General features: G+C 45.4%; 1 protein-coding gene across 1 annotated transcript in view; it reads right to left on the bottom strand.

Moving 5' to 3' along the window:
- LOC142931629 (semaphorin-6C-like) overlaps positions 1–12,500 on the bottom strand; it is a 40,987-nt gene that overhangs the window by 12,076 nt on the left and 16,411 nt on the right. The window contains exons 16-17 of the mRNA XM_076075628.1: positions 3,210–3,268; positions 2,985–3,038 (exon numbers count right to left, since the gene is read on the bottom strand). Coding sequence (XP_075931743.1) covers positions 2,985–3,038; positions 3,210–3,268 — 113 coding nt within the window. The remainder of the gene's footprint in view (positions 1–2,984; positions 3,039–3,209; positions 3,269–12,500) is intronic.

The following is a 12,500-nucleotide window of genomic DNA, read 5'->3' as shown; positions in this document are numbered from 1 at the left end:
GAAACCGTCATCATCTGCATTCTGCACAATGTCAGCTGTGGTCTGATGTAGAGCGATTAAAGGAGCTGTAACGACACGCAGCAGCATAACGGCCAATTCATGTCCATTCAGAGCCGGGGCGGGGGGGCACTAAATAACCAATTTGCAGAGAAAACGTCGTTCCGGGAACAGTTCTCCCGCCAAATGATGTCATTACAGTAACGGCGGCCACTCTGGCGGAACGCGGCGGACAGATACGGACGCGCTTCGTCGCGTTCGGAGTCCTTCACGCCCGGCTGCCCGACCCCGCCCGTTAACGGCTGTATGGAGGAAGTGCCTGCTGTTTACCAGCGACACCATCCGCTCCTCGCCACGTGTTCACCGTGGAGTTTCACCGCGAAGGCGTCACCGAGCGTGTGCCGAGGCTGCCGGTGGCTCTCGTGGTGTCGCGGTGGTGCTATTAACTCAGTGTGTGATCCCGCAGGCGTCGATAGAGTCTGAGAACTTAAACAACGCGGTTAATCAGCGCACAGCTAAGAGATGGAAGTATGGTCGTGGTTGTCGGCCGCTGTGCCGGTAATCACGTCAGTCAGTCGGTGGCTAATCGCCGCACAGCCAGCTGTGCTGTTCAACCCGTTGTTTTATAACCTCTCATGTGAGTGACGGCTGGCTCTGTTTCAGCCATCAGAGAGGCAGATCGGAGGTCGAGGTGAAGCTGCAGCAGATGAAATATAAACACACCTGAGCTCCAGTTTGCCCTCTAACTGCACCGTGACTCTGAGTTCTGAACATTAGAGGAGCATCAGTGACGCTTTACTGGCTCTCTGTAGATTCCAGATGTTGCACATCAGTGTTTCCTGAAAGACGGCTCGGATTTTAAGTTAATGGCTTGAATGTAAGCATGCTAACGTTAGCTTTCACTGGAATTACACAAGACCTGACAGCGAGGAACGTTTACCAGCAGCGTCTCCTCCTCCTCCAGGAGCAGAGCTTCTCCTCTCTGCTGGAGACCCAGGACGTGTTGCTGGACCGGCTGGAGGGAAGGGAGGCACGGGAGAACCAGGACCAGGACTGAGAGGAGCAGACTGTCAGACCTGCTGCAGAGAGGTTTTCTAAAGGGAGTCTGGCGCTCAGAGACACTACCACTTTAGTCCACAGGGGGCGACACAATCAACACTAAATGAAAGTTCCTCGTAGTAACTTTAACTTGAAGTCTACTCACTGATTTACGATCATGCTACATGAATGCGTTTGCTTTAGTATCATGTATCATGGTTGGTATTCCTTGTGACTCGTCTCATGAAGGATATTAAGTGAACTAACAAGTCGCCGTCATAAATACTACAGTTGGACTTCAGAGAAGTTGACTGAAACCGACTGAAGGAGTTAGATTCTTGCAGCAGATAGTAGAACGATGTGAACTAAGCTCGTCTCTCAGAGCTCCACTCCTGTTTGTTTAACACGTACTTTTCATAACAGTCGTCTAACGAGACCTCATTTAGATGCCGGGTGAATGCAATTAACTTAGGTGGCAGAATACAAAGCGAGCCGCCCTCCGAGCTCCGAGGACTCGGCTGCTCTTTACAACAAAAAATAAGAGATCCCCCGTGGTGTTTAGTGTAGAAGCTGCAGCTCTGTGATAGGATCAGAGCTGCTCGGCTGATGATGATGCAATGATGCAAACAATCCAAACATGACGACGAAAAAACGGAGCCGCTGATGGAAGAGGTTCAGAGACGTCATTCACAGACGGATTAGTGTTTGTGGTGAAAGAGAACAACTCATTTATCTCAGTCAGTTAGTTTTAATCTGGTCTCACATCACATCCTCCTCTTCATCACTGCTGACGTGTTGCAGCCACTCGAGTTCACTTCAAGAGTATCAGAGATCTGTGTTTGTGCCCCCCCCCCCCGGCTTTAATCACAGTAATGCAGCTTAAAGAGCCGTAATGAGATTCACCGCATGGGTCTGCCGTCGCGCCGTGAATGACAATCCCTCGGCCGGTTTACGAGCAGGACTTCCTGACAGTCTGGTGGAAGCAGCCGTGAACACAGAGCGAGGCTTTGATCTGCTGGACGCCGACGATGTCAAACCGACCAGCTACTGTACGTCAACACCAGCCAATCGAGCCGGAACCGCCGAGTACGTTCTCCTGAAACCCTCCAGTTCTTCTCCTCACGTTTCATTGAATAAACCTGCTGCTCTCCCATCTGTCACTGATTAGAGCGTTTAAAGTCTTTACTTAAAGCTACAGTTGGTAATCTTTCATCATGTTGGTTGATATTTCCCTCAGGAGGTGGTGGAGACCAAAAACAGAGAGAGAAGAGAGAGAATACTGGACCTATTGATCGGGTGACTCAAACACAAAGACACAAAGACTGTAATACCACAGCTCCTCCACCATGGTCTAACTGTGGGTCTCTGTCCCACGAGTCTCTACACAGCCTATACAAAGATAAGAAGTGGACGAAGTCACCGTGACATCGCCCTCTGGTTTGTGGACTGCGGTTTTGAAGCCTTTAAATTAGCATTTTTGGATATCGCCATATTGTTTATTTGCAACCAGAAGCTACACGAGAGGTAGTAGAGAGGCCAGGTACAACTGAACGCTGAATAAGACATTTTGAGTGACCAAAAACTCCCAGATCGGACAACGTCTCTGGTAGAGACCTGTCAATCACAGTAGCCCCGCCCTAAAGCATCCCCTGCTTTATGGTCTGTGTGACTCTAAATGGACCATAATGTACTAAATGAACATCATGCTGTATTGAAGAAGACTTGAAACTAGAGATTGAGACCATAAACTCATGTTTACAATGTTTACTGAGGTAATAAATCAAGAGAGAAGTAGAGTCATTTTCTCATAGACTTCTATACAACCAGAGGAGTCGCCCCCTGGTGGACACGAGAGAGAATGCAGCTTTAACACATGAAGCTTTGACTTCACTTTAAAGAAGCGGAGGTTCGATGTCTGAATGAAACCAGTAATAATCTGAGTTTCTTACCGTAGGCGGAGTCGGCTGCTGACTCCTGGTTCCGTGTCGTCGCCAACACATCAGCTGCAAACAACAACAACAACAACAACACAACCACGGTCACATTCTGCAGCACAGAGAGCCATTCATCTCCTTAAAACTCTCATCATTTGTTGTTCCTGTTCCACCGCCTCCTCCTCGTATCGTGTTGTTGTCGTGAGCAGTGTGGCGGTGAAGCGAGCGTGTTTATCTCACCGTGGCAGCTGTCCGGGTGAAGCGAGTGGTCGCCCTCGATATCCTGTTCGAACCCGGCCCTGCAGAGACACAGAGGAGGAGTTTAGACGAACAGAGAGAACGACAACATCGACCTGCAGAACAGAACCCGACACGTTCGCCTCGCAGCATGTCAGTTGCCGTGGGTTACCGTTGCCCGGGCAATTAATCGATGATGTGCACCCAGATAAGGAGTCAGAGACGACCTTAATTAGATTACGTCACGTAGTTCATCCTCTACTTCTGAGGAGAGAAAACCCGACAAATGCAACTTTTTTTTGTCGTCCAATTAGGGATGAATGAAGGTGACCCTCGTCCAATCAGAGGACAGAGAAGGACAGAGAGGGACAGACAGGGACAGAGGGAGACCGTGAAACCCTCGCTGGGTTTGAGCAGCAGGAGAGTGAAGCGGTGCGGCTGCAGTGGATGAAGCCGTTTACTCTCCTCAGAGTCTCTGGCTTTGTGTTTACCGTCTCTGCCTCTGTCACCATCTGACCTTCAAATCAATTCTAAACGGTGAAACTAATCAGGTTTTACTGCCACGCGGCACAGAACCACTGCAGTGGAGCGGCGGAGCAGGACATCCATTCTGCTGCTTTTAATTCTCAACGCTCACCGGCTGACGGCAACAGACGTACAGGAGTCAGACCTGTAAACATGTAAAACATGTAAACTTGTAAAACATGTAAAACAGGTAAAACCTGACTCCTTAACAGATCTGCACAGTACAAATCCTCAAGACGTGGCAGAGAGTAGGAAGCCTTTCACTCGTATATACAGTATAAATACATACATACTGTATATATACATACATACACATATACTGTATATGTATATATATATATATATATATATATATATATATACACAGTATATGTATGTATATATACAGTATATATATATACTAATATATATAAACAATCCCCCTACATTTAGTATTTAGATGATTATCAGATTAATTATTATTTTTTCCCGCATTAAAAAACATCTGCATTATGTAAACAAACTGACATTTATCTTAATGAATATTTGGTAGTTATGATCAGGACTGAAGCTGGTTAATATAATAATATATTACAAATATATTGTATTTTTTATAGCAGTTTTCTAACGTTTTTACATTTGCACAAAAAATAAAAATGCATCAAAATAGATTTAGCTCATCATAGACATTTACCAACACTGAAGAAAATGTATTAAATTAAACTGAAAATGCCAAATGCTTTTTAAATGTGCTTCATGTACAGAACACTTGACTGAGTCAAACAATAGTGAATGTTGAGTAGATTCATAATCTATCAGAGTAGCTGTGCATCAACACTAAACAGCTGAACGTAGTTCTGTATCTGCTGCTCTTAAATCTCATTAAGATGAATTCAATAGTTGAACATTCTCATACAGCGCATGGCAGCGGTGCTCATTTGAAATATTCTGATGTTCTGTGTAAATCTGTAAACAAGTAAAAAGAGACAGAAATATAGTTTTCTCTTCATTAACTTATGATGTAAATGTAAACATGTCTATTATAAAGATGTAGAACGGTAAAAGATAGATCTCTATACCAAGAGGTTAAAGAATTCACTCAGTGAAGTCGACATGTTGAACGTACATAAGAGTGCGATTCATTAGAAATATGCTCAGTTCATATTCTACATCTTTAAAAATGATTCTTTCCATTTAAGAACGGGCAGCGGGCCGAAGTCGGCCGACAACAGCTCCACCGTGAAGCATCGGAACATAACTCAGTTTGTTATTGACTTTCAGAACAACGCTGGCGTTCTGTGAATAACAAACATCTGGCGGCGCTCCAGTGAACCGGCTTACAGTCACAGACCATCAACAGGCAGCCTGATGCTTCTGGAGGCGGACGCATATTCTCCCAGTAGAAACAAAGAGACTTTGGAGGCTCTGTGTTTGTCAGAGTGCTGAGCTGGGACACGCATCCATCAGTCTGATCATGCTGAGACCGTCTCCAGCTCTGTTTACCACCAACACATCTACCAGCTGAGTGATGGAGAGAGCGAGGAAACATTCATTCAAACTTCTTGTTGTGGTTTCTGAAGAAGTGACTAAATGAGTCTTCAGATGACTTTCATACGTTATTGACTCGTTCTGGTTTCTGTTCTTCAGTCTTCTGGCTCTTAGACGTGGACTCACTTTGTTGTCCATCTTTATTCATCACATTCTCCTTTATATTACTCTCTCTGTACATTATTCTGTCTTCCTCCCTCCTTACTAACTCCCTCCAGTGAGAGACGCTGTGGCTCTCCATGAATCTGACCCAGTAACTTCCTGGGTCAGATTAGGTTTGAACAGAACTAGTCTGCACCACGTTCCAAGACGGCGCCCGATTAATTCCCCTGAAAGATGCATCGTGGGAGCATTGAGCTGAGCTCCAACAGCTACTGGTCAACACGCTGACTCCCACATGACTGCCATCAGATAGATTAATGCTGCAGCTCCTCTTTAGTGAACTGAACAGATGAACTTCTGATCATACAAAGAGTCAGACTGTTTGTGACGCTCAGCAGAGCGGTCACATCATCACACGTGACTTCTGTTCTGATCGTCGAAACATAACCAGCGTATTTCTGTCATACTCTGCATCATAACTCTACCGCTATGAAGGCAGATCACATAACGTGATAAGAGATCAACAGAACATTCCCATCATTCTTAATGAACTCCACACATTCACATGAACTCATTATGCTTTCCTCTCCTCACTCGCTCTATATTTACTTCCCTCCACCTCACTTATTTGCTAACTCCTCCGCCCCCTCGCTCAATATTTATCTCCCTTATCACTCGTCCTCCATCACCGTCTCTGGAGCTACATTTCCACCAGCGTGGGCTGAGCTGTGAGCGAGGAGAACCGGGAGGAGGTCGTTGCTACCAGCGAGCCGCCATAAATCCCGAAACCTCTCGGGCACCTAAACGCCTCGTTCATCTCGCGGCGCAGCGAATCAGAGGAGGGGATGGAAATAGACTCCGGCGGTTATAAAATACAGCCAAGTTATGAAGCGCCGCTGCTGCTGAATTGTGTTTTCAATGTTCTCGACGTTGGGAGCTCCACAGTGAGAGCTGTTCGCAGCTTTCAGAGGCTGTGAAATGTAATTAGGATTTATAAATGGCCGCAGAAACCTTCAGTCAAAAGAGGGAACGTTTACAGGTTCTGTGCGCTCCCAGGATGCAACACTTCATTAGGTGTGATCTCAGCTCTCTGGTTAATGGAGAACATGAAGAGTCCTTGAAACTTCCTCTGAAAGACTTGAGACTTTGTTTTTGTTATTGCACTAAAAGTTTGAAAACTTGAATTTTCAACTTGCTCTAAAATACTTGAAACTGGATTTTGGATTCTTCTCAACAGACCTGAGACTTGACTCAGACTCGGACTGAGGAGGAGTGACGTAGAGACGGCGTATACGTCTCTGGTAGAGACCTGTCAATCACAGTAGCCCCGCCCTAAAGCATCCCCTGCTTTATGGTCTGTTTGACTCTAAATGGACCATAATGTACTAAATGAACATCATGCTGTATTGAAGAATACTTGAAACTAGAGATTGAGACCATAAACTCATGTTTACAATGTTTACTGAGGTAATAAATCAAGAGAGAAGTAGAGTCATTTTCTCATAGACTTCTATACAACCAGAGGAGTCGCCCCCTGGTGGTCACTAGAGAGAATGCAGCTTTAACACTGACCCCCCCCCATTCACAGCACATGTTTTGGTGTTGAATGTTATTTCTATATAACAGGAAATCATAACCGTGACTTTAAACATAAGGAAGGTTCAGTGTTCAGATTATTGCCTCTTTCTCATCAAATAATGAGCAGGTCTGTGTTTAATAGCGAGCTGCGGAGGAGTGAAGCACGACCTCGGCGGCCGTTACCAGCCTCTAAACCTGACAGCAGAGATGTATTCCTGCACCGTCAGCAGTCATAAACTCTACCCACCGAGGACCAATGAGACGGCAGCAGGTGCTGAACGCCCCACAGGTGAGATGTGCTGAAGTTATTAAAGAGGGAAGATGATGGAGGAATGAAAGCTGTTATAATGAGCCGGAGAGATGAACAGATCACTAAAGGTGTGCTGGTGTGTGAAAGTGTTGAACAGATAATCACTCAGGAGTCAAAACAGAAAGCGTCAGTCGTCTGTTCAAACGCAACATATGAAAATGATGTTTGTGTTTAACGAGCAAGTCTAGAGTTTGTGTGATTTATGATTAATTATGATCTCACGTCTGAGTGTTAAAAAGTTCCTACACGGAGTGATCGTCACACTCCTTAAGAACTGTTCTGGTCTGTAGTCATACTGACGTGTTCTAGGGACCAGAGACCTTCTGGTTCTGGTCTGTATTCATACTGACGTGTTTCTAGAGACCAGAGACCTTCTGGTTCTGGTCTGTATTCATACTGACGTGTTCTAGGGACCAGAGACCTTCTGGTTCTGGTCTGTAGTCATACTGATGTGTTCTAGGGACCAGAGACCTTCTGGTTCTGGTCTGTATTCATACTGACGTGTTTCTAGAGACCAGAGACCTTCTGGTTCTGGTCTGTATTCATACTGACGTGTTCTAGGGACCAGAGACCTTCTGGTTCTGGTCTGTAGTCATACTGACGTGTTCTAGGGACCAGAGACCTTCTGGTTCTGGTCTGTATTCATACTGACGTGTTCTAGGGACCAGAGACCTTCTGGTTCTGGTCTGTATTCATACTGACGTGTTTCTAGAGACCAGAGACCTTCTGGTTCTGGTCTGTATTCATACTGACGTGTTCTAGGGACCAGAGACCTTCTGGTTCTGGTCTGTAGTCATACTGACGTGTTCTAGGGACCAGAGACCTTCTGGTTCTGGTCTGTATTCATACTGACGTGTTCTAGGGACCAGAGACCTTCTGGTTCTGGTCTGTAGTCATACTGACGTGTTTCTAGAGACCAGAGACCTTCTGGTTCTGGTCTGGTTTGAAACGTGTTAAATAATCTGCTGAGTCATGCAGTCTGTATTTAAAATCCTAGTCTAGATAACAAATACTGTGTTGTGTCTGAGGGTTTGATGTTGACAGAGGCAGATCATCAGATCCAGGACCAGGGACTGCTCAGACTTCACTGACGCTAATCGAGCATAATCACCAAACTTTGGTCCAACTTTCCTCCTCTTCACTGCAGAGCTGTGACTGCCCTCCCATCAGCCTCAGAGATCATAACCATTATAATGATGTGCATTAAAGCCAATGATGTAACCCGGAGACGCTTAGTGGCTCAGTGTGCTCCAGTCATGGACTAGAAACAGATCCAGATCCAGATCCAGATAAACTTTCTGTATCTTTTGCTGAACGAGCAGCTTCTCAACGTCTACAACCTACTGGTGAAGGCAGATTACGGGTAAATAAATGCGTTTAGTGGGCGGACATTCTGATAACCAGAAGAGAGAGAAGAGCACGAAAGCCAATAAAGCGATAACTCTGCTAGCTGTTAAAGTCTGTGCATCCACTGAAGCTTGAAGTCAGAAGTGACTGAGAGTAAATGAAAGAATAAATCACCTCCACAGCATCCAAACACGCTCTGATCCGCCTGTCCTCCTCCTTCTTCTACTTCTCTGACACAGATATCTCACTGTGAGCTGCTGCTTGTTGTTTTTTGGTATTAATTCTTCGCTCTGCTTCTTCTTTCCTTTCCACCTCTTGCATCACGTCTTCTCCTCCCTCTCTCTCCGTCCTCGTCTCTCTTTATCTCCGCCGGCTCATCCTGTCCACTTCAATCTCCCCACAGCGTCTCCTCTCTGCTCCGGCTGCTCGTCCACGTCGCTTTCTGTTAAAAGTGCCGGTTTGTGTGATTTTTGAACAGTTTTCACTGTTTCCTGTTTCATTGTTTCTGAAGTCGGGAGAAATCAGACTCTCGTCTTGCTTCCAGCTGAACTGAGACGTCTGGGTTCAAATGGTAAGTGAAATGGACCAGAACACAACTGTTCCTCTGCTCCTCCATCAAATCCGTCATTTTACCAGAACTCACTCAAACTCTCCATTTGGAGGGAAGCAAGAGGAGGAAGGTTTGTTTTTAGAATCTCCTGTGGAGCCCAGAACGTTTTGCCCTGTGAGCTCTCAGATGAAACATCGTCTACTCTGGACCACTCGCACTTGACTTTTTAGTTTAAATTCAGTCTTTGTGTGTTTCGTCCAGGTGGAAACCTCCGGTTCATTAAAGTTCTTCAAAGCTTCATGTGTTAGAGCTGCATTCTCTCTAGTGTCCACCAGGGGGCGACTCCTCTGGTTGTATAGAAGTCTATGAGAAAATGACTCTACTTCTCTCTTGATTTATTACCTCAGTAAACATTGTAAACATGAGTTTATGGTCTCAATCTCTAGTTTCAAGTCTTCTTCAATACAGCATGATGTTCATTTAGTACATTATGGTCCATTTAGAGTCAAACAGACCATAAAGCAGGGGATGCTTTAGGGCGGGGATACACGGTGATTGACAGGTCTCTACCAGAGACGTATACGACAACAACAGTGGTGATCTCGGCCATGATTGATGAATCCTTGTTGGTGTCTATATGAGGGCGAGTGATGCAAATAAAAACTGTCAAACTCGTGAGACGAAGATTTGCTTCCTGTTTGGTGTGAACTCAGCATTCTGACTCCTCCCCTTTTGTTTTACTTTTTTTTCTTGTTTGTAAATCCAAATGACTTAATTAATCCCTCTGAGCAGTAAATACCGTTATCTTCCTCTACAGAACTGTGCTCCGGACTCTCTGGTCCCTCAGAGGTCAACGACATGTGAGAGTGTGCACTGATCACAGCTTGAATCAACTGATTTTAACATTTGTGCTGTAAAACATGCTGTTATCAGACTACAATCTACTCTCACAGCCTGAGGAGTTCTTCTTCTTCTTCTTCTTCTTCTTCTTCTTCTTCGCATTAAGAAAGAAAACGTTCAGTCTTTGATCACTAGGACTCGTCTGAACTCGTTTGACCAACTGAGAAGTTTGAACAGAAAGACTCCCGATCCCCCTGGAGGCTCCGATCGATGTGAAGAGACATGGCGAACAGACGGAGAATATGAAGAGTCATCTGTCTGCAGACGGGATATTTGTGTCTGACATTGATCACGTTCACATTTGATGGAAGTCTTGAAGAGAAAAGACGAGCTCCATTTAAACAGACTCCTCCACAGAGAGCTGCGTGTTATTGGTGAGTTCACGTCGTGTAGCCGGGTGGAGTTTTCACGTTCTGTTTATGGTCCATTCAGAGTCAAACAGACCATAAAGCAGGGTGTGCTTTAGGGCAGGGCTACACAGTGATTGACAGGTCTCTACCAGAGACCTCCTCAGTCCTAATATGGTCACTTCCTGTTCACTGGTTGCAAAAAAGCCAAGATGGCGACGGACAAAACGTCAAACTCGAGGCTTTTCTCACCAAAACTCACCGTTTGTCTTCAGCTTCTTCCTCATTAAACATTTGCAAAGTCGGATTTTTACTTTTTGTTATATTTGAAATTGTGCATTTCTTACATCCATGTTTACGTTCAGTCTTCTGCTTCTTCACTGCCTTTGCTCTTTTCTTTGATCCATGACTCAAACAAACCCATAAAACTACTGGTGGTCACAAACTCTACAGGTTCACCTTTAACTCACACAGCGCTAGCATCTATACCTACGATAATGAATGCACTGTAATGCAAAGACATCCAGTTCAATCAATCTGTCATTCACGTAATCATGAACCAGGAAGTATAAAGGACACAGAAACGGTATTTCCTCAAAGACTGTTTGTTCCAAGTCAGCGTTGATTTATTCGTCTCGTAACTTCTTCACTTCTGTAGTTATTTGAACCCAAACTACCATCTCTTCCTGAAGCTCACCAAGTAGTTCCAGTGAAGACGGAAGTTTATTTTGAAAAGACGTGTTGCTGAAAAAGGCAAATATAATTAGAAGCAACTTTTTTCAAAGATATCACAGACTATCAGCGTCCAAACCCGCCCAGCAACAAGCTCCCACTAATGAGCAGGCTGTAACGTTGGCCTCGTTGTGCAGCGCTGACCTCATGTTAGGAAGCAGTGCACAGAGACGTGAAGGAGGAAGTACGAGTCCAAACTTTACTATAGCAACAACAAGGTCACAAACAAGCTGAGTGTTGTTGGTGACGAGGGATCAAGTCCTTAAAGAACATCATCACATATATTATTGATAATGCATTTCTTTTTGTTTTCCCTGTTGCATTAAATATTTACCGTCACGCTGCCCGTGCTGCACGTAGAAACACATAATAAAGAACTTCACTCATTTAAAGCTGAGTGTGTTTATAGTTAATGAGCCAAAACAAACCTGCAGAGTTCTCTAAACTCCCAAACGCGTTTAGTCTGACTCTACATTCAAGACACGAGAGCCGGTAGATGAAATCCCCCGTGATGCTGTGAGTCCATCAATATGCCGAGACGAGATGAGGCTTTAGCACACACGCATGCACGCACACACACACACACGCACACACACACACACACACGCACACACACACACACGCACGCACACACACGCGCACACACACGCACACACACACACACACACACGCACACACACACACACGCACACACACACGCACACACGCACACACACACGCACGCACACACACGCACACACACACACACACACACGCACACACACACGCACACACACACGCACACACGCACACGCACACGCACACGCACACGCACACACACACGCACGCACACACACACACACACACACACACACACACACACACACACGCTGCAGCAGCAAGTAGCTGGTGAAATCAAATGTGTTCCTTCGCTCCAGCCTCCAATCAATAACTCCAGAGTGTCAGGTAGCTGGCGCCCACTCCACAACACTTCATGACCATCGATCTGCAGCCAAACCACCGGTTAATCCCCACACACACACACACACACATAGAAGTGATATCATTTTCATATTTGTCACTCGGGGGAGGAGTTGTTTTAATCCTGGGAGAGCAGTGGAGCGTTTGCAGCCTCCTCTTCATCAGTTATAAACTCCTGCAGGTCGACAGACACACACACGCACACACACACACAGTTTGTTTCACTGTCCATCTAAAGGCGTCATGGAGTCCTCGTCAGCAGTAGGTAAGACATGAACTCAGCGTCTCTGAGACTAAGTGAGCAGCTGACTGTCTTATAATCACATACAGTGAAGGTTCATCCCTCCTGAGCCTGTAAACACCAGGACCCTTCCTGTGTGCTTCATGTTGACACTATATATAAATATATATATATA

Source organism: Anarhichas minor, unplaced genomic scaffold (assembly GCF_050575085.1).
Source record: "Anarhichas minor isolate MPS153535 unplaced genomic scaffold, ASM5057508v1 ptg000053l, whole genome shotgun sequence".
NCBI classification, from domain to species: Eukaryota; Metazoa; Chordata; class Actinopteri; order Perciformes; family Anarhichadidae; genus Anarhichas; species Anarhichas minor.
The sequence above is the reverse complement of the archived record's forward strand: the minus strand, read 5'-3'. Positions and strand labels throughout refer to the sequence as shown.